The 23,185-nt window shown below is 45.3% G+C and overlaps 1 protein-coding gene across 1 annotated transcript in view; it reads left to right on the forward strand.

Moving 5' to 3' along the window:
* LOC147677763 (uncharacterized) overlaps nucleotides 1-22,681 on the forward strand; it is a 126,524-nt gene extending 103,843 nt beyond the window's left edge. Inside the window, exons 6-7 of the mRNA XM_086945585.1 lie at nucleotides 5,961-6,117; nucleotides 20,717-22,681. Coding sequence (XP_086801711.1) covers nucleotides 5,961-6,117; nucleotides 20,717-21,047 — 488 coding nt within the window. The 3' untranslated portion in view covers nucleotides 21,048-22,681. The remainder of the gene's footprint in view (nucleotides 1-5,960; nucleotides 6,118-20,716) is intronic.
* The last annotated feature ends 504 nt before the right edge of the window (nucleotides 22,682-23,185 follow it).

The following is a 23,185-nucleotide window of genomic DNA, read 5'->3' on the forward strand; positions in this document are numbered from 1 at the left end:
CAGAGTCAGAGATGGCATTGGAATGCCTGGGTGCCTGTGTGGATGAGTGGTGACAGTTGGAGATTGGCTGAACAGCTAGGCAGGCTGCTCCTGGTGGGGTCGGAGTAAGGGTTGGCACAATGGATTCATCCGGCTTTAAGACTGATGTACATAGCAACTTGGAACTAATAAAGAAACCTACAAAACTCTTCCTGGCTACCTGTCAAAACTTTGAAAATAAATATTTGTAGTGCCTTTCTCAAAGTCAGGAGTGAGGGTGAGGTTCTGAAATAAAGGAATAGGTGATTGAACAATTTAGAAGCAAATAAAAAGAAGCACCAGTCTCTTCTCATAAATGTTGAGGTGCAGATCACAAGGAGGTTGTAGGAGCTAGGATCGGAAGAGGAAAATTCACAACTTTGGAGAAAATGTGTGGGTGCGAAATTGGCCAAATATTTGTGGGAGAGTGTAATGACAGAGGCTCATGAACAATTCTCTGGATTTTTGATTCCATACTACTAGGGGTGCCACATGGCTGGTATTTTGCTGGCATGATGAGCATGTTGATGTCCTGGCTGGTACACCAACTAGTAAAAATTGCTTAAAGACTGTACATTTTTCCATTGTCAATACATACTTTACACAGTAAATATAAAAAGAGAGCACTTTAAAATGTGCACTAGAGCTGCCGGAACAAGCCCGGACGGATGAATAAAGTAAACAAAGAGAGAAAGGCCATGATGAAAATGAATACAGGCGATTTCATGTTAAGTTCTATTTAAGAATCATGCGCAGGTCCCTGCAGAATCTTAGAACATGAACATATGGCTGGTATTACACTGTGGGAATGGTGGCAACCGTCCCTCCATATAACAGGGCACCAACCATGCATGCAGATTTCCCTAATTCCGCAGATACATGCAAAATTGTGTTTATAACCGGTAATTCAATGAGGGTGCTCTCAGAAGTGAGCTTTGATGTGTATAGTCTTGACCGTGTTTGTGAGCATCTGTTTCGCAGGGCCGGCTCTCGGCTCATGGTGGCCCTGGGCAGGGAGCGTAGGTAGGGGGCCCGGAAGAGGGGGTCCGGGCGGGGGGGAGCGTGCAGGCCAGCAAAGAGGGGAGGGGGTCAGGGAGTTTAGAAGTGGAACAGAGCCAGAGGCCGCCAAATCCCTGCCAGGGGCCACCACGCAAATATGTATCCATCCTCAGAGGATTAATATATTAAGGATATATATTGGTGTGGTGGCCCCTGGGGTTTGGTGGCTCTGTGCAGGTGCACAGCTTGCACATGCCTAGAGCAGGCCCTGTGTTTCGCTCCACCTGCATGGCTCTTCCTGAGTGGAGGTGACGCACGCGGCAACACTCCGGAAGCTACGCCGGATCAGGCGGAAGTAAGGCCTGAGGCCAGTACAGAGAGGGTAGGATTTAAAACCAATAATGGCTCAGACAACTAAGAAGTGAAGAATTCTCAGAATAGCTCAAGACCAGATAATTTTCTCCTGAGTCTTATATTGTCCTCTAATGCCCGGCTGACAATGTAATCTGAATCGGATGATGGTGTCCAGACAGGTCACTGCACTAAAGGTTTACCAGTCAGTTTTGTGTACTAAGGGGTGGCTTTTCTCCAGTTCTGAGGCTTAGCACTGATACAAAAACACCAATCATTCCAGGAGTTGAGTTCCTATTTCACTAAAAACGAATCCGTCGTACAAAATCTCAAGGCTGCAATGTATTGTATTGCAGCATGTGTGTAGCGCTTACTACCCCTAAGAGGGGCGCTGAAGCACTTGCCTACATAAATAGCATGTTACACTGTGTAGGGGGTGTGGTTCTAAGGATATTGTCTTTGTTTTTATCCTACGTGGGAAGTGTTCCATGTCGTGCGTGATGACCACTGATGTGTGGTTATCGTGTTTTAGGATGCCGTTTGTAGTACTGTGTTGGGTGATGAAGTGTGAGACAGATGCACAGTATGCGGTTACGTTTTGTACTGATCTGAAAGTCCATTTATGGTATTTCATATGATAGTTTTCTTAGATGATTACGGCACTGGTGTGTCCACTCTCAGATTTTGTGTACAGTTGTGGTCCTGAGCTGGCGTGGTTGGAGAGAAAGAGGTGGAGAGATCTGTCGGATGGGCATTTTTATTATCTGCCCTTATCTGAGTGTCTTGGTGAGATATAGAGAAGCAATTAGATTGTATAAATATTTGGCACCTGCAGCTGTGGGCTATGTTAAAGTCCTCTGAATTGTTCAGCAATGTGTGAAAGATTTCTTCAGTTATTCCATGACTGTTCATTTGGTGATGGCTATTTTTTTTTATTTGTGTTATGAGAATTTAAATGTTATGAGTTATAATTTGTTGTGGACTGCTGCATATTACAGTTTTAGTATTATTGTGAGCCATAACTGTTATAGATCATGTACATAACTATATAATACCACTGGTAACCATAGGTCAGCCTTTTTTAGGTCTCGCCTGTCGATGCGCATGCGCATCGAGCTTGCGAGACTATGGGGGCTTAAACACTCTTTAACCAACTTGCAAGGAATCGTGGCGATTCCTTGCAGTGCCCGTGAAATTTAAGCTCAATGCGCATGCGCATCGAGCTTAAAAGCGCGTGCACATGCCCCCAGCCGACTGCCTTGCCCACTCTCTCTCTCACAGCCTCCCCCAGCTCCGCCCCCTCACTTCTTGGTTGCATGGCCGCTAGGCCGTGCCTCCCCTACTCTCCTCCCCCCTCCTCCTCCTACTCTCCTCCCCCCTCCTCCTCCTACTCTCCTCCCCTGCCTGCCGTGTCGCACCTCTCCCCGCTCCGCCCCCTCCCCTGCCCGCCGTGTCGCAGAACACAGAAGCTTGCCTGTTAATTCACTTGTTTCTTCTTCTAAATATGAGCAAAGGCCTAGGTGCTGTTATGGTCACGTGGGCAGGGCGTAAACTTTTTTTTCCCCCTTTAAGCTTTTTTGACAACATAGCGTTTTTTCTATCAACATGAAGTAAGGCTGCAAAATTTACAAATACAGCCTCAAACATTTTCAAAAGAATGCACCTAGAAAGCGTTAACACACAGACACGTACGGTGAGTCTATAACGACAACATCCACGAAATTCGGTGTTTAACGATCCCTGAAGGTTTAAGAAGCAGTTTCCGTGCCGGATTTTTTACTGGTGAGAAGGAGCTTCTGGAGAGACCAGATCCTCCCCGGGAACTGTTTGTTAACTCTTTTATTAGCGCGGGGAAAAGAACGGCACCCTAACTGGCGCTTGAGTGACATTGAATATAATCTCACGGCGGCGCTGTTATCAGTCGTGTAAACAAACACCTTTTTTCACGAGTTTTCCCTTGCTTTGACGGGCGCGTGCAGCGTCCACTAGGGAGCGCGCGTGCGCTCCCCTACTGGAGCCAGTCTGGCGGGCGGGAGACTTTCTTAATGAGACCAAATAAGGGCTGGAATAAAACCGGCCCCTTTGAAAATAATCCAGTCCAGGCCCATGTGCACTGGGGGAGGAAAACAAAAACAAAGGTCGCATGTCTCGTGCATCCCGTAGATTCTTTACTTCTGCTTGCTTTTTTTTGTGAAATCTGGTTTATCCAGGGAGTTACTGGGTATTTTAAAAGTTCTGCTTTCATCTCTGCGCTTTTGCTACTCGGAATCTCATGGATGTTCCAATTTAAGAGGCACTGACGCACATCAGAGAGTCTCCTTCAAATACCGTGAATTTGACCAGGCTGGCCCACCGCATCCACCACCACCACATCCACCACCACCACCACTACATCCACCACCACATTCACTACAACAACCACCCATCCACCGCATCCACCACCACATCCACCATCAACACCACATCCACCATCAGATCCACCACCACCACCACCACATCCACCATCACATCCACCACCACCACCACCACATCCACCAACACATCCACCATCACCTCCACATCCACCATGACATCCACCGCCACAGCCACCACCACATCCACCACCAACACATCCACCACCACCGCATCCACCACCACCGCATCCACCACCACCACACCCACCACCACCACACCCACCACCACACCCACCACCACACCCACCACCACCACCACACCCACCACCACACCCACCACCACCACACCCACCACCACATCCACTACAACCACCGCCGCATCCACCACATCCACCACATCCACCACCACCACATCCACCATCACCACCACATCCACCATCAAATCCACCACCACCACCACATCCACCATCACATCCACCGCCACATCCACCGCCACATCCACCACCACATCCACCACCACCACATCCACCACCACCACATCCACCACCACCACCACCACATCCACCGCATCCACCACCACATCCACCACCACATCCACCACCACCACCGCATCCACCACCACCGCATCCACCACCACCACATCCACCACCTCATCCACCACCTCATCCACCACCTCATCCACCAACGCATCCACCACAACCACCACATCCACAACCACCACATCCACCACCACCACATCCACCACAACACCACCACATCCACCATCACATCCACCATCACATCCATCACCTTCACATCCACCATGACATCCACCACCTCATCCACCACCACATACACCACTTCCACCGCATCCACCACCCCCGCATCCACCACCACCACCACATCCATCACCACCACCACATCCACCACCACCACCACATCCACCACCACCACATCCACCACCACCACCACATCCATCACCGCATCCACCAACACCTCATCCACCACCACATCCACCACCGCATCCACCACACCCACCACCATCACTTCCACCACCACATCCCCCACCACTTTCACCACATCCACATCCACCACCACCACATCCACCACATCAACACCACATCGACCACCACCACCACATCCACCACCACCACCACCACCACCTCCACCACCTCCACCACCACCCCCACATCCACCACCACATCCACCCCCACATCCACCACCATCACCACCACATCCACCACCACCACCACATCCACCACCACCATATCCCCCAGATCCACCACCACCACATCTACATGTGTGTGGCTCTGTGTGTGTGTGTGTGTAGGTGCAAATGCAATGTTCTTGGATTGTCGTCACAATAAAATACACTGAACATAATCTTCACAAAAGTTATTTACAAATGTTTAAGCTATTGCCATTATAAATTACAATAACTTTTATTTAAGTATTAATTATTTACAAAATTAAAAGCCATTGTTATTTGTAATATCAATACATCTAAGTCACGTAAATACAACACACATTGCATTACAAATGCTATAGGTGTCACATTTGCAAAAGTTAAAACTATTGACATTGTAACTGACAAAGCTATTAATTTTGCTACTTTCAAAACCAACAAATAAATAAAAAAAGTGTCATTTACAATACCAATAGCTCAAACTTTCCTAATGCGAGACCTATTGCATTTCCAATGCTTGTTTAGCTTACCTGCATATCAAAAGAAATGTGCTGGTTGAGTAGTTTTCACTTCGAGGGTTGTATGCAGAGGATTGCGCTTAAGGGTGCAGCCATTTTTAGCTCTGTTGCCTGGATGCATGTGGTGCAATTATCTAGGAAATAGCAATTTGTTTAATCTTTCTTCAGAAGTGTATATATTTCCTGGGTGCTTCTAATGTTGGCTGGTAGTGTGTTGCAGAGCTTGCGGCTTGTACCGAGAAAGCAGTGCCTCCTACGGATTGCTTATAGTAGGGCGGTGTGATGATAAGTAGTGCAAGCCTGGGGTGCAGTGTTCTGTTTGATTTGTATTGCTTGAATTTAACTTGCAGTATATCAGTCCTTTTCCTGGGGTTTAAAAGACGAAAAACTGGACTGGAATACGGTGTCACTAGAGACATGGAGCCACCAGGAATCCTTACTATAGTGCCTGGCACTGGTATGTGTTACTAATACTTCCAAACTGTTGAATGTTCCTTTTTGTGCCTTCCCTTCCAGCCACACAAAGCACAATGGGCATCATTGTGGGCGTTTCTGTGACCCTCACCATGGGCCTGGTGCTTCTGGCTCTCTTCGCCCTTGTTCTATATCTACACAACCAGAGTGTCCGGAAGTGGCAAGCAGACGATGATGAGGACTCGTACAACGAGATGAGGTATGTTCATGTAAGATAGACGGAGAGAAGTCTCCAGGAAGCAGAATGACCAGTGTACAAGAAAATAACTACACAATGCTCTAGTAACACCTTACTGATGAGGCACTGTTGGATATTTCATCTAAATCCTTTCGCTATCCAATCCCTGCATGAACATCTTTTTGCGCAGAGATCACAAAAAAAATGGCGGAATTAACAGTAATAACCAGGTGTACAGTGAAATTGCCCCATTTGGACAAGTCAACCCTACTGGAATGGGTTAATAGTACTTCATAAATACCCAGACAAATTATGGTCTGGTACACACCAACATCCATACTTTATTCCCCCGTTTCAGAGCAAAACTCAGACTATACAATAATTGATATCCCTGGTTAATTCTTGGTATTGGATTTTATCAAATGCTACAATTACCCCACACAACCCTAGGATACTCATAATCAGGTCTCAAAATGTGTTTTTTTTTTAATTGCACAGAAAACTGTTACTGTTCACTGTGCACCTTTGTCTATTATTTTAATAGATGTTTTTCCTGTTCATAGTTTACAGTGTTTAAGGTTTTACTATTTTCCTGATGTTTAGTTGCTTTGTCCATATCCAAAAGACAAATACATGTTTAATTTGATCAACGCAGGGTATGTGAAGAAGGGGTGTTCTATGTTTATCTGTTCTATGATGGATGCATACATTTAGTTATGTTTAGTTACAAAGCATGTTACTTTACATTGGGAACCTGAAGTTACAGTGTGTTATGTACGGCCACAGGAATCATACAATTACACTGGACCCTTTACTTCAAAAGTAGATTCATCACAGTTCCCAGATAATCATCTGTTGAATAATCAGCAGATCTGAAGAGCAAAAATGATTCTAGCACAAACAGATCACATTTTACAAAAAAGTGCCACTTGTGGTGTCACACGGGTGCAGACAGCTTGTAAAGGTGAACTGGTCTCTTTTCTGTTGCTGATAGCAGTATTCATATTTGAAACTAGTAACATAGAGATTAAACGTTTGCCCAGACAGTAGTATTCTATATCAAAATGAGACACTAGGGAAATAATACAGCCAAAACATGAGACACAATACAGAAGGCCTAGTTGAGGGACAGTCACAAAGGGCAGACTCAAAACAAAGTTCGCAGGATGTGGCCTAACGGCCAGAGCTGCTGACTTTGGAGCTGGGGAACCAGGCTTGAGCCTTGTCGTTGGCTCAACATCCTGTGATTCTGGGCAAATCACTTAATCTCCCCGTGCGCCCCAAAAATGAATGTGTCCTTGGGTAACGTATTTGGCACTCATGTAAAGCACTCCAATACCTTTGGGTCGAGTTTGCGCTATATAAAACCGAAAAAATAAGGTGGAATCTTCCCCGGGGGAGCAACATGGAGGAGGGTGGCGGAAAGCAAGAATAGGGGCACAGGAAGTGGGCAAAGTGGTTTTAACTTCGACTTGATGTTTCTCATGTGTACGCTCTTTGAACCGATGTATAGTGGCTCGCTGTGGCTCCTGACTTTGAAGACTGTCTTCCTTATCACAGTTATATCCAACCATCACACTGGTTGACTCCAAGCACTTGCAGTGCAACCGCAGTATACCACCATTTTCCTGGACTAGTTGGTGTTGAGGACTGGACTGCATGGCTGGCAAAAGATGTAATTTCCTTTCCCTAGGGTGCGGGTAGGTTATTATTAAACAGGCGAGAGCGCAATGTGGAGCTGCCAGAGAGAAGCACACAGGCGAGAGACAGGAACATGAAGCACAGCCTGAGTGGGGAGAAAATACATGAGGAGAAACAGCTGGAAAACACATGCACTTTCATGCAGTGCTTAACATAAAAAGGTTGGGACGGGAGTAGTGAAAGGACACAAGTAATGCATCCATGCTCGAGGGGAAGAACAAACAAAAGCAATTTCAGTTACAATTAAGCCAAAAAATGGTAAACAATGGGCAGACTCCTAGCACACCATATGCTAACAATTCATCTTGCAACAGACAGCAAATGTGCTGCTTTAGTAGGTGAAAAAAAGGGTTGTTTGAGCTACATGTCTCTTCCTGATTATTTTTAAAGCGCTCGGATACTCTCGTGGGTCATGTTCGCTCTATATAAAACTTTTTAAATAAATAAATACACCTACATTTTTTTCACACATTTCATAAGGGAAGATGAGTACCTAAGCCCTTATGATTAAATGCATAACATTTTCCAGCAGGGTGCACTGTGACATCAAGAAAGTACATGTTAATAAGGGATCCATTTAGTTTAGGGCAACTTTTGAGTGTTGGTGGTGTAATTGATTTGCAAATGTATATATTTGGCCAGTAGCAGGTCGGGTTAAACTCTGTCGGGCTCACCCCATAGTTCTACACCTCTCTCAACCTAGTGATAAGTTATCCGCCTAATACATCGTCCAAATACACTTTTGCAGGGTGACCTGAGGCTATAGCTGTACAGATAATGCCACGTTTGTGCTGGTGGTAGCAGTTACTTGGCACAGCCACTCTCTTTTGGGGACCAGGAATTTATATTTCCTCATCTGATTTTGGCTTATAGTAAGAAAAAGGTAAGGAAGGAGAAAAGAATAAAGTAGAGAAAGATAGGAAAACAGTTACAAAGGGAGAAGGCAGGAAGGAAATAGAACATGCAAGAGTGAGAAGAGTAAGATGAAGAGAAGTGTAGGATGGTGATAGAGAGAGGCATGATGTGATATCCAAACTAGACAGTCCAGTGGGCTCCTGAGAAAAACTTTGCACCCTTGCACTTATGTTTTAACAAATTAAACACTGACCTATATGCACCTGTGCATCCAGAATAACACGTTATTTGCCTTCTTTAACTCTCTTTCTGGTGGATACTATATCTAAAAGACTGGAGCAAGAAACCTTTCGTCGGCAGTGCTCCCGCGGTGCCATTGAGATGTCCGCTGGCTCAGTATCGCCCCAGGAGTGATGTAGCAGAGCCACGTATACGTACCATCCCTGCATGACAATGTCGGTGTATTATTTTGTAGCCATTTTCTAGGCCTCAGACACGGAACATAAACACATTTTGTTACCAGTGTGCTGAATAGTAACTTGTTACCTTTCTAGATGTTAAAAATAGGCTACTCCACCTAAGGGGGAGGTGGGATGGCATTGCATAATCTACCAGAAAGAGATTTACTGAAGTTAAGGAACTTGATTTTCTGGTGGATACTTCTTCCTGCAGATTCCTCACCATAGAATGGATACTAAAGCAGTACCTCTTCAGCCGCGGTCCGTGCAGGTAATGGCGTGGGGACGTGTAAGGAGGGATTCCGAGGGATGATGCAGAGGGAAAATGAAATACTGAGGAGGCAGTAGTACTCGGTGAACCTATGACACGCATGTCATGGCACGGTAGATGGCAGGGAAGGCCCTCCATGAGCCAAAACACTTGGCAGCAGCCCTAGCCCTGGCAGAAGGGGCTCTCCGGCCTTCCGTGGCCTACTTCTTTTCCTGACCTTGACAAGGTCCTCGTCTGCACTGCCTTCCCGTTTTTTTTTTGGCCTAGAGAACCCCACAAAAAGCAAATCGTCTCCATGTTATTCCATGGTATACGCAATGTAAAAGCTTGAAGACATTTTGGGGTCCAGCTGGTGGTTCCTCTCCTCCTCTTTCGAGTGGTAAGGAGGAGCAAAGAATGCTGGAAAAATGATGGATTGCGCAATGGGACAGTCATGACTTTTGGCAACCATGCAGTCCAATCCTCAACACCAACTAATCCAGGAAAAAGGTGGTATACTGCAATTGCACTGCAAGTCTTCCAAGTCAGGAGCCACAGCGAGTCACTATGCATCGGCTCAAAGAGCATACACATAAGAAACATCAAGCCTAAGTTAAGGTCCCACTGTGGCATCATAAATGTCTTAGGAGGAAGCCTGTGTCACACCTTTCTTAAATCTCATCAAAAGAGGTGATTGACTGGGAGGACCACATTTCCCTCTACGCCGATGATATCCTCATATACCTCACAGACTCGGAAACCTTGTTACCTGTGCTCCTGGAGATTTGCCACACCTTTGGGCCTATCTCCGGATATACAATCAATTGGTCCAAATCAGTCCTCTACCCGCTGAATGGTCCTGACCCTAGACTCCCTTCAAATTGCCAGTTACAACTCGCCCGAGACTCCTTTAAATATTTAGGCATTATTATCACCACTGACTCGGCCGCGTTCCATGCCAGCAATTTAACTCCGCCCCTTGAGCACCTGCGAAGGGATGTAGTCCACTGGGCAGCGTTGCCCCTGACGTTGCTGGGGAAAGCAGCATTATTTAAGATGTTGGCCCTGTCCCGCTTCTTGTATGCGCTAAAAAAAACAGACCCTTCCCAGTGCCAGTGAAATATTTTCAACAGGTAGCAGCGCTGGTGTCCATCCTCCTTTGGGGGTAATAAACCACTTCGAATTGCACAGACAAAGCTGCACCGTAGCTGGTATGACAGCGGAATAGCGCTCCCCAATGTACAGTTTTATTATTGGGCGACACATCTCAAGATTATTAACCAATGGCTACACGTCCCACACACAGACCCGGCATTCCGGGCTGATCGAGTACAACTTGGGACGGACAATATGTTGGCAGCCCTATATAACTCGAAACGTGCACGATCGTTAGAAGGTCCGACGCGTCACACAGTCACATTGTGGTATACGGCTACAAGCCCGTCTGGGATCGAAGGGGGTCATTACCAAACTTACCTCACTCTGGGACTCGAAACAGTTCGGCACACTCAGAAATAGTAAGGGATTCAGACAATGGGATGCCATTGGTATTTCCACGGTGGGCGACCTCTGGGAGGAAGGTACGGTCATTCCCTTCGATAGGCTGCAGCAACAATATAACCTTGCACCCACACAAACATTTCGCTACATACAAATTCGCCACGCTCTCTTGACACTTCCACCACAGGACACTGATATACCTGAGGCCTCCCCCTTGGAGGATAGACTTCTAACAGACTTTATGCAGAAACGTGCCACGTCCTCTACATACCGAAAGTTACTCAATAATAGTCCTGATCCCACGACATCCCTAAAAGAAAAATGGGTCAACAATATCCGAGACATGGACGAGACAGAGTGGCAGGAGGCCTTGGCATCGCCCGCGAGGTGATAATTTCGGCTAGACTTAGGTTGGTGCAACTCAAACTTCTACACCGCTCCTACCTCACTAGGCCTACACTTTATAAAATTGGCAAAACGCAACATCCCTATTGTCTGTGAGAGTGCGGGGAGGAAGGTACTTTTTTCCATAATGTTTGGGACTGCCCCTCTGTGATGGAGTATTGGCGGAAAGTCCTTCATACGATGTCCCACACGTTACATGTCTCGTTCTTACCTGAGCCGAGGAGATGCCTCCTTAACATATGGGAACCAAATGATTTGACAAGACATGGTCAAACTTGGGCGACGCTAGGTTTCCTGATCGCTAAACGTAACATTGCACAAAAATGGGGGGCGGCTGACCGACCACTGTTGGAGTCTTGGTGTAGAGACATGGATGCCACAATGATCACAGAAAGAGCGGTCTATATAAACAGGAAATGCCCTGGGAAATGGACCAAGGTGTGGTCGGCCTGGAACACTTATAGAGGGGATATATGCGAACCTATTGCTGATGTAGACCTAGATGACTCTGAGGATGATGAACCTGGAGAAGATTAACAGGGTGGGTGTGGAGTTGATTTATTTTAATGTTCTAAGTATATACAAAATGAAACTGTGCATTGAATATGTCATGTCCGGATTTGTCATGGAAAGTATCTTGTGGATCCTTTTATATATGGAAACCGCTGTTTTTGTACACGTTGTAAAACCAATAAAAACATGTTTAAAAAAAAAAAAGAGGTGATTGAACAATCATAGTTGGTCTGTATAGGTAGAAAGGCTGAGTGGGTGAAAACCTTTATTAGTGGCCACTGCCAGGCACGAACAAGACATCCGACAGCTTTGCTTGTAAGGAAGCCTTCGTACGAGTGCCACGTAAAGCCCTAGTGCCCAGTATAAATGGATTTTTGGAAGGGAGCCAGCCGGCAGCAGGATCTCCAGGCAGTGGATCAAACAAAGGCAGTTGCTGATACTCAATCTGCATACATGTGGGTGTAGACCACAGAGATTTGGGTGGAGGACCTGGCCCAGTTTCTAGATCCTTGTGTAGTAGTAGCCTGGTCGGAGGCCAGATGATCATGGGCAGAAGTTCCAGGTGCAACACTTTCCTGGTCCAATCCGGAGCTGTAAGGATGATGATTTAGGCATGGATATTCTTGAAAGGGGAGTGAAGGGAGAGACGGCTACTGAAGTCCTGTGTTTCTTTCCTGCCAGAATACATCAGCTATTGTGTGTTCTTAAGGAAATACCGATGTGCAAAACGTTTGACATTGCACGTTCGAAAGTGAAGAAAATATCTAGCCAGGGTTCATCAACAATGTTGGAAGATGCCATGACGATCGAGATATGCCAGATGCGTTTGCTACACTCATCTGCTCTGGTATTTAGGGACTCTGCCAGGTGGTTTGCAATTTGGAAAATGCCCTGGTGCTCCAACCAACCACGGAGGTGCAGGACGTCCTGGCACAGGACCCAAGGCCCTACTGTGCCCTGTTAGTGGCAATGTTAAAAGGCACTGGTGTTGTCGATGTGGACCTGCACCAGGCTCCCATTACATGGACAACAGAAAGGCCTTCATAGACAGTCAACCAGCCCGCAACTTCAAAAGATTGATGTGGACCCCGGCCGCTGTCGGAGGCCAGACTCAAAAGATCTCCTCCTCCCAAGCCCAGGAGTGATGCATCCATCCTCATACTCAGCTCTGGGCGGGTAGATGGAGTGCCTGCCAGTAGACCAATTGCATTCAAGAAACTGCCATTGCAGGTGGAGAGCCGTGTCGTCTGAGATCTGATTGACATCTGTCAGATTTCCTTGATGCTGGGCTCATTAGAATTTGATCACATAGCATAACTTAGCAAGATGCTGCAGGAGGGTAAGAGGTAATGAAGCATCAGAGCTGCTCTTGCCGTGATCCTGACGGAAGCTGAAATATTGCGATCATTGCCCATAGGACTGATAGCAGTTGAAGGAAGTCCTTGAACTGCAAGGTATCCAGGATAGCTCGAATGATTGGAAGCCTCGATGTAGTTAGGTGTGACTGCAGCTCGTTGATAGGGAATGCCATTTATGTCCAGAGATCAGTCATATCCACAACGTGGACTGCAACTGACTGTGGCGAGCCAGCCTTCAACAGCCAATCATTGGGGTAGAGGAAGAATCTTATCCCCGACCTCGGATGGTGGACAGCAACGATCACAACTGTGAACACAGGAAGGGCTCTGGTGAGGCCGATGGAGAGCGCAGCAAATTGTAAATGCACCAAACCTACTTCGAACTGGAGATAAAATCTATGGGACTGCGAGAATAGATTAAGAAAGTATGCATCCTGCAGGTCTGGGGATACCATCCAGTCGCCTGAGGTCCAGGGCAGACAGGATTTGGGCCAATGGGTGCATTTTGAATTGGTTGAATGTCTAAAATAGGCTGGAGCCTCGTCTTTCATCTGAACAAGGAAATAGTTATACTGCCTCCTCTTTCTGAGTCTGGTACCGTCTAGATAGCAATGTTGGAGAGTAACCCTTGGACGTCATGCAGTAGAATAGACCGGTGCTCTTTGAAATTCTCTCTGATGTGGGGAAAATATTCGGTGGCAAAATGAAAAGTTAAGCCATGTTGAACCATCTACAAAGACACATCTGTCGGACATGATAAACACTGCCTCAACACCCGATGGGACTTTGCCACTATGAGAAGAATAACGTGGTTTGGTGGCTGTTGCAGCAGTGGAAGAGGAAAGGGAGGACTGATGCTTTACAGTGACGTAGCATGGACCCCCGCAGACCCTGCCATGCAGGGGAGGCTCAAGTTCCAGGGCCCCCTCAGCACAGTACCCTGACCTGAGAGCTCCTGATTAAGACCACAGTGGGTGTGGGGGGGTCCATGTACCTTGCAAGGGCCACCACTCAAGTTTTGTTACACCACTGATGCTTTAGCTGGCCCTTGCGCTGCATGCAAGAGCAGTGTCAATGGCCTTCGAAAAAACTGGTGCGACAGCTGTACTGGGTGGATAGACTGTCTCTGTCTATACACCAGCCCTTTGGAATAGCTTGCGATTTGGGAATTGGGACTGCTTGGTTAGGGGTTAACATAGCCATAGCTCTACTTTAGTCAAAGTGCTCCAAAACAGAGACTACCTTCTCATTGGAAAGGAGTGACCTATCAAAGGTCATAGCCAGAAGGACGCTTGGACATTGCTGGATAATCCTGTGAAATACAACTATGTGTCGATGAAGAACAACATTAATACGGACTGTCCTACACAGGCAATCTGTAGTATCAAGATTTTCACAGACAAACCTGCATCTTGTCCATCATGAAATGTCGGGTTAAAAAGGCCCTTAGGTGTTCAGTGATTGACAGCAAAGTCTCACTGGCCATGATCCTCAGGGCGTGTGCATAGCAACCCAGTAAAACACACAGCACTTACTGACCGCAATGCTAGGCCAGCTGAGTAAAACATGCACTTGCCGAAAGCCTCAGTCCTCTTTGATTATCTATCTGGCAGAGTGGGTGGGAATAAGTTGAGATTGCCTTTACTGGTTAAGGCCTGTACAAGAAGGCTCTCTGAAGTAGGATATTTGATAAGTTAATCAGGGTTGACAGAGCTAGTCTGTCATGTCTGCCTACCTTCCAATTCATAGGTGGGCAGTAACAAGGCTTTGAACTAGTGGCCATCAAGGTACCAGTGATTGCCTCATTAAAAGGGAGCTAGGGCTCAGAAGTAGAAGCCTCAGTTTGTAAAACCTCTTTCAGAATGTTAGTTTGGGTCTCAACTGGAGGCAGCTGTAACTCTAGTTTCTCAGCTGCCTTCTGGATCAACACTTCGTATGAGGCACTTTCTTATGGTGGTCACCCAAGCGGGGAGTCACCAATACATTAGAAGAGATGTCAAGCCCATGGTACTTTGCATATCAATGTAGAAGGCACCATCTGTGTATTGAAGGGGGAAAAAGCCATCTTTATCGTCTCTATCATCATCCGTATACTGGGCTGTCGCTTATTCTGGCACATGATCAGTCAGAGCCAAAACGATAATGGAGCCTCTAATGGCATGCACAAATGTGGCAGATGCACTGGGTCAGAATCAGAGTGCATATCAACAAGTTCTCTTTTATGATTTTGTAACACAAGATTTGGCCAGGAGTGGGTTCTGTGCCCAACATTGGTACACCAGATCTTCTGCACCGGAAGCAATGGTACAGGCGTTGACATGAAAGTGACTAGTGTGAGTTACCAAGCGAAAGTCTGTACTGCTGTGTCGATATTGGCCTTGTAACGGTTCCAATGGGGAAGGTAGCGCTGAGAATGCATCCACAGAGAATACCCTTATTCGTGTCCGGGATGGACATCTTTTTCGGTAGCTGCAGTGCTGAATTTGTTTCAAGAGCTGAAGGAAAAGTGACAGGATTAGGAGCAGGGGTCCAAGTCAGCGGCAGAGGCACAGAAAGAAAGGAACAGACATCAGCAGGCAAGGACAACATTGACCTGCAAGGTCCCACAAAGCAGCACATAGGACTACTAATGCTGAAGAAAAGGTTTCAGGTCAGAATGATGTATGGGGAATATTTCAAGGTGAGGAATTTGTGGATAGAGGTAGCCATCAGAATATATTTTTGATATTAGTTGTCACTTTGAAGGTGTTGCACGGTTCTTCACCTAATGACACAATGGCTTGCCATTTTCAGCACCTTCAAGCAAGGTCTTGTTCAATAATTCAGTTCACAACAGACAAGAACACATTCTGGAATCCTCTCCTCTTTGATCTAGTCATGTTTTGGGCCCGTCTTTTTTCCAGCTTCATCAATTAAGTGCAGTCGAAACAACAGAAAACGAAGCGAAGCTCAGAGGACTTTATGGAGCTAATCTGTTTGCATTCAAGGACCTTGTGGATTTAGGAAACTCCACCCCACTGTTTTATCCAGAATTTAAAGACATCGTTATTCATTGCTTGGATTTTCCCAGACTGTTAAACATTGGGTTGTTGGTTGAGATGGAGGGGTGTCAGCCCTTCTCAAGCAACAGCCACAATCCTGGTGAGGGTGAACCACAAAAGTCACTAAATTAACCTGTGCTTACATTTATGGTAGCTTGGCACAAAAGCAGTGAGGCTTAACTTAGAGGCATTGCTGAAAACACAACACAAGAAAAATCCCACACCAATCAAGCAAAATAGAGTATAATTCAATAAATAAATTGACACCAAAACGAAGAAAATCCAATCAGTATGACAGGAAATATTGTCTCTCAAAGATTTAGGGAGGATTAGCGACAGAAGAACTAGCACCAATTATGGTTATCTGGTCATGTCAGGCCAGGACAAAGACCATAAGTTCAGGATGATCACGATAGAGCCCAGCCCAGGGACAGAATCAAGTTTGATCCACTGGACAGTACCATGTGTCCTTGGGATCAAGATGTTAAGTCTCCATCAGCCTGGGCCACGCTATGTCAAGAAGCAATCAAACAAGAGCTCCTCCATAGAGATGTGTCACACTGCATCGTGCAGATAAAGCCACTGGGGCTGCATTGTGTACGTTTGCATCGAGATACTCTGTGCTAGGTCAGTGCTAGTGTAGTTGCCGAATTGAGGTCTGCCGTTGAGGTGCGCAGTGCTGCATTGGTTCGAATGAGGACATTGGAGTTGCATCGGATGCTTCAGTTGCAAAGACCAAGGGGTTGGAGCCTGTGAGGTTAGAGGATGCATATCGCTTCATCTGTTCTGATGAGAACACCAGGCTTGAGATGGCAATGTGAGGACTTGCAGTGGGATACGTCGTGCATCCATTCTGATGAAGACACTGTGCTGGAGCTGGCAATGTGAAGACTTGTGTCAGGATGTGGCTTACTGCATTAGTGCCAATGAAGACACTGGGCTTGCCCTGACGATGCGAGGAGTTGCATGGTGTTCGTATCGATGAAGCCACCAGCCAGGAGCCTATGGGAGAAGCAGGCCTCATAGTAGTGAAAAACGAATTTGTGGGGTTTTAATTACCAGGACAGTTAGAACTTAATAGTACATGTCCAACTTTTTAGATACAGTGCACCCTGCCCAATGGGCTGTTTAGGGCATACCCAGGGGTGGATATATGTACTAAAAAAGGAACTTTTAGGCTTGGCAAAAGGTTCATTTTGCCAAGTTAAATTTGATTTTTAAACTGCACACACAGGCTGGGACATGTTTCACAGGGTTACCTAATTGGGTGGCACAATAAGTGCTGCAGGCCCACTACTAGCATTTAATTTACCAGCCCTGGGTATATGGTACACCACTTTAATAGGGACTTATAAGTAAATTAAATATTCCAATCAGGTGTAAGCCAATTTCACTGTGTGTTAGGGAGTGAGCCCAAGCACTTTAGCACTGGTTAGTTAGCAGTGGTGAAGTGCACAGAGTCGTAAGGGCGAACACCCCCCCCCCCCCCACACTATTTCAGCAAAACGTTTGAGCGAAGACCACCCTAACGCTGACAGGTCTGGCACTGACCCGCCAAAAAATTGGCTGATGAACCATCAGTGGATTGCGACCGCACGATTTGCGAAACACTGACCTAAGGCGTTGTGTTCATAGCGTAGCCTAAATATGCCACTGACTTTGTAGACTATCCCACTGAGTTTGAGTGTTTGTGAGTAAGTAGTGTTTTTCTTATACCTATTACTAGGCCTGGCTCTAAAACAGTGATTAAGGGTCGAATTGTACAAATAGTGTTTATAAGAGTGGCTCTCAATATGATAATGTAATTCCGTCTCAGGGGACGTGCTATTAAGTGAATGATGTACTGTGAATCTGTGTTCCTGTATGTGTGTCATTTTATCCCATGCTCACGAGTCATTGTCTGAGAGACTAGAATTGAGCCAATGTTATTTTGATTTCTGTTTTAGGTCTCATAGTTCTCTTATTTATGGTTTTAGGCCCAGTGATATCACTGGTGAAGTCACAGATGATGCAGTGTCACTTATGATGTCATCAATAATGTCATGTTTGATGTCCTAAGCAGCTCAAGAGATTGGTACAAGTTAGGGTTAAAGCAGTGGTGTCAATGGTGATGTCATGAGTGATGTAATCAAGGTTATTCTGTCGTCCTTAATGTTGTGTATGATGATTTTTGCAATGTAAAGGCATGTGATAATAGTTATACTGTGTCCCACAAACCATAACCGGTGAATTTCAGTGGTTTGGCGAATTTGAGCCAGAAGTAAAATTCACTTTACCCTACAAAGCAGTGAGGACAAACATTCTAGTGCAGGGAGTCCCTTTGGAAAAAGTGCAGAAATATTTTTCTGAGGGGTTTGTATGACAAATAAGCTGAACTGGTCTGCGGACATATGTAGGAGGACCTTGAAACTCCAGCAGGAGACTGGCGCTGTGATTAAAATGCGGAAGAAAACCTAGGCGGGCCAACTAACACCTGCGGTGGAGATTTATAATGTAAAAGCTAAAAGCTGAGCTACGTATGGGTCAGCGTTATGGGGCTATATGAGGACTGATTAACTCATCAAGGTGGAAAATAGGTTCGTCTGGAGCTAACTAAACCTCCCACAGAGTGCTCCCACCTCCCTCAATTCCATGATGTTGGCATCTACCCAATTAAGTTAGGATTCTATATTGGCATAGGCTGTGGTCTGTTGGCGAGCTTGAGTCGTACAGACGACTCTAAAGACACCTCTTAGATCTAACCGCTCCGAGAGGATTCCCTGGCTGCCTTCATTAAATCCATGTCCTTCGAGATTAGCTTGCCATCCTTGTGGGAAACTCCTGACAAAGTGAAGTAAGTCTTGTATTCATTGATTAAAGAATGCTTCAAAGAGTATTTATGGGTGCAGTAATTGAAGAAAGTAAAGTCGGACAGACATCTTATAGACCATAATACTATTCCTGCTGATAAATAGTTTCTCTGTGTTGTTCCTGGGTGCTTAGCAAGGCAACTTTACTCAAAATGGAGGTATGGCATTGTGTCTGTAAACAGTGTTTGTGTAAAATGGGGGGACAAGTACTGTAGTTCTAGCAAGAGCCCGCTTGCAAATCAGAAGATGAATCTTTCCATAATTTTGCTTTCTTCTGTAATGTCTATGCACACCCATGGGGAAAATGGCTCGCGCCTGTATGCAAGCCCTTGGGTTTTATCCAATATGCAGGTGCATTGAAGAGTTTTATGATCAGACACTAGAGAAGGGTTTGCTGTTTGGCTGGCCAGATATTTTAATAGGGCCTGGCTCATCCCTATCCGCAATGGCTGCTTCATGAATGAGTGGTAGGATCCCGCTGCCACTCCATGACCATGTTATGATCTACTCCAGTACTGTAATTCCCCAGCCCAAAAGTATTTTATCTTAATAGACATAGGGTAGAGGGCTGAGGTTTTGTGGGGCCTAGTTATCGCCCTTAAGCACTTTACCGTCTTGGAAATGTTCTGAGAAACATTGTATTGGTTTGAAAATTTTATTTTCAATAATGTCAGTTTTATTTCCTTTTTTAATCGCACACCTGCATTTTCACATTTGATCAATGGCATCATAGTGCAATCATGCGTTTAAAGATTTTAACTTTAGAGAAATGGGGTTGGTAACCAGCGATTTAGGTGGATTTAGACTCCTTACCCACACACTTTATTGATATGGGACTGAGCTCATCAGAGGTGATTGTTAGCTCTCCTTTTTACTGATCACTTGTACTCTACAATGTGACTGATTGCACTAGTGTCAAAACATCTGCTCTTACTAGAGCTCTTCCTTTCAAACTATTGTCTGCTATTTCAGGCAAGTGGCTAATGCATAGACTGTTCTATGGATTATATAATTGAAAAATAACCGATAGAAATGAAATAATTCACTTTTCAATTGTGGATTTTTTCAGTGTTTATGCAGATGTGAATAATTCAAGGCCAGGCTGTGCAAGTTGTTCCATATGTTTAAAATGATGTGAAGTACTCAGTGCCCTTGACCTTGGCTTACTGTGTTAAGAACGCCTGGTTTAAAGTCCAGTTCTGTTCTGATTTACTCACAGAAGAAAACAGGACCCTTTTTGTAATTCAGGAGTCAGCTGATGTGCCTTTTGCTATTAGTATCCTGGAAACAGAATGCTGCATTTGTTTGGGTTCCCCGAAGAGGCTTGTCATGCGATGGTCACATGCCACAAAAGAAGCATGGAGCTCAAAAACACGACTTCTAGCTTCAAGATCTTGTGCCCACCATTGTCACCGATATTTCGACATGTTCACTTCTGAGGCCCTATTTACAGACTTTGTCTCTTTCCATGATAACACAATGCTAGAGACTTTTTAAGTTAATTTGCCAACCAGAGAGGTCTACCATAGCATCTTCTCATCAAGAAAGATGCAAAGCGAAGGAACATGTGTGCCTTTGTTTCAGTATGCACTCCAGCTCACGTGACAAGCCACAGGACATCTCATTGGCTGTTGCTAGAGAATGAACATTTTTGAAACCATCTGACATGTCGTTTTTGTTGCCCCCACAGGGTTGATAATCTCTCTCCGGGACGACTGATCGCCAACAAGAGCCTCTCCCGTAACTTACCCAAGAAGAAGGTGGTAGCGAAGCCTCTCTGGCTGTTCACCAGTCACAGCTCATCCTCGTCCACCTATGGACAAGCAGAGCACCGGGCCCAGCTGGCAGAGAATGTTTTTGACCTACAGGAGATGCCATATAATGACAACACACAACCTTTCATCAATGAGAGACAGAGAGGAAATCGAATACCGTCTGGAAGCGAGGACTCCATGTCAGGTAGCGCAGTTGAAGACAGTGATGAGGAGAGCAGATGGTGCCATGAAGCTGCAAAACCTTAACCTAGCCCCTGCCTTACAGCAACCCCTGGTACAGCTCCATATCCCAAGCAATGAGGATATTTGATTTAGTTCAACGGGCAGGAATATTGAAGGTGTAAGTAAAATGGAAACCCTCTGGAATGGAAGGACAGCGAAGTAGCTCGGTAGCATTTGACTGAAAAAACACCTTTTTACAACGACATTAAAACATGCACTCGAAAAAATCTTGACCATATATGCACATCTTCCAATAAAAAAGTCGACCTGCAACTAATTTCACAACAAAACACCTCCTAAGTAAGATGGGAATAAAATTAGGATATTAAAGCAACTAAAAGCTGAAATATGCGGGAGGCGAGTTGGGTGGGATTTAGGAATTAAATTCGGGATGAATGTTTTATCGGGGGATATTTTTGTAAGGTAGCGATTTTTACAGTATGCAGTTGGGCGTCTATGCTTTTGCAAAAGACCCTTTGCAGTTTGTTTACACATGCAGCTTTGTACATGATCTTAAAATGCTTGAAATATTTAGTTCAGAACATTTGCTTTTAGAAGATATGTCCCAGTAGGTTATAGTCTCTACAAAATGTCCCGAGGCACAGCAAAGTCTTACTGATATAATGTATTTCAATTTAAACCTGATGAAATGTAAAAATGATGTGCGACTGCCAAACACTGATGGCGTAGCGGTCATTTGGCTGAAAACTCAATTGCTCAATCGGATTTAACATGCCTAAACATGACCGATTGTTACTCCTTCCAGAATGAGTTATATTAATCAAGCCAGCAGATAGGGCACGGAGTCCGTCTGACACAGGGGAATGGCGATATGGATATATATATATATATAAATAAATACAACTTAAAAGAATATTAGACGATTATGGTGTTTCCGTGTAGGGCCAGCACAAATGGATTGATCAAGAAAACTCAACTATTTAAATGATTTTGACTTACATTTACTGAATATAACTATCTTCTATGTACATCATGAAACTTTAGCATGGATCTGGTTACCCAGGTCCCCTGGAAACCCAAACTTTATATGCTTGAGAATACAGTGGTTGCCATATTCCATAGTTTTGCAAACCTGGTTTGGCTCATTTGTTGCGGCGACTAAGCAAGGGCCATGCCACAGTGGGGGGGAATGGCCTGGACACCAAAGACAGTGGACAAGCCTAGCTCAGCTCCATGCCGTCCAACTGACATTCTTACACTACCAGTATGGGGCCATCTGAGAGGGGTGTATCGTGGCGCCCCCTGCGGGACACCTGTAGGTCTCAAAATCAGCCTGAAAAAGGTGGTGTGGGGAGCCATGCACAGCCAGCGAGCCTTGGTATGGTCTGCTTGTGCCAGAGTTAAAAAAAAATTCACTTGGGGTGGCACAGGAACAGTGCCCAGTTGGCGCTGGTCACAGTGCTACACGGTGAAAGATGCTTCTTGCCTAGAATTATAGGGTGGGGGAAGGGGAGGTTCCTGTTCTGTGTTGTGGTTCACTTTGCTGGTGTGCCTACAGCACTGGCGCAGTATACCCAAAGCACCCTCATGCCTGACCATGCTAATGCAGCCTGCACTGCCCAGGTCCATAAACTCATCTGGAATGTAAATGGCCTGCTAGATAAACTCAAGAAGACAGGGGACCAGAAAGCAGCAAAGAGGGCACAGGCTGATGTTCTATTTCTCCAAGTATGGAAAATTTGGCTGGTCAACACACTGTTGACGCAGGCTCAGTTACGCACAACCTTACTACAATTTAACGATCAAACTACACTTTGAACATAGTCTTCTTATTTTTAATTCATATGCATCTTGACATTCAGTCAAGCTTTTTTTCAAAAATAGTAAGTGTACATATAATCATCACAATATTTACAAAGATTTCACAAAAAATTCACTGCAATATATACAATGTAGAGCATTAGACTCTTTGGTGTACATCATAGTTCGCCCAATGCATTTCGGGACAAAGGTAGGGTCCCTTCGTCAGGGGCAATGCTGTAAAATAACATATACAGACGCATAAGTTCAGTTGTATGTATAAATCCAAGATTCATGGTTCATTATACTATAAAGAGACCTCCACCTAAAGAAAACACCCAACGTGTGTCTAAAGAGAAAAAATAGCCTCAAGAAGCCAGTAAATGCTACTCACATATACA

Source organism: Lissotriton vulgaris, chromosome 12 (genome assembly GCF_964263255.1).
Source record: "Lissotriton vulgaris chromosome 12, aLisVul1.2, whole genome shotgun sequence".
Classification (NCBI taxonomy): domain Eukaryota; kingdom Metazoa; phylum Chordata; class Amphibia; order Caudata; family Salamandridae; genus Lissotriton; species Lissotriton vulgaris.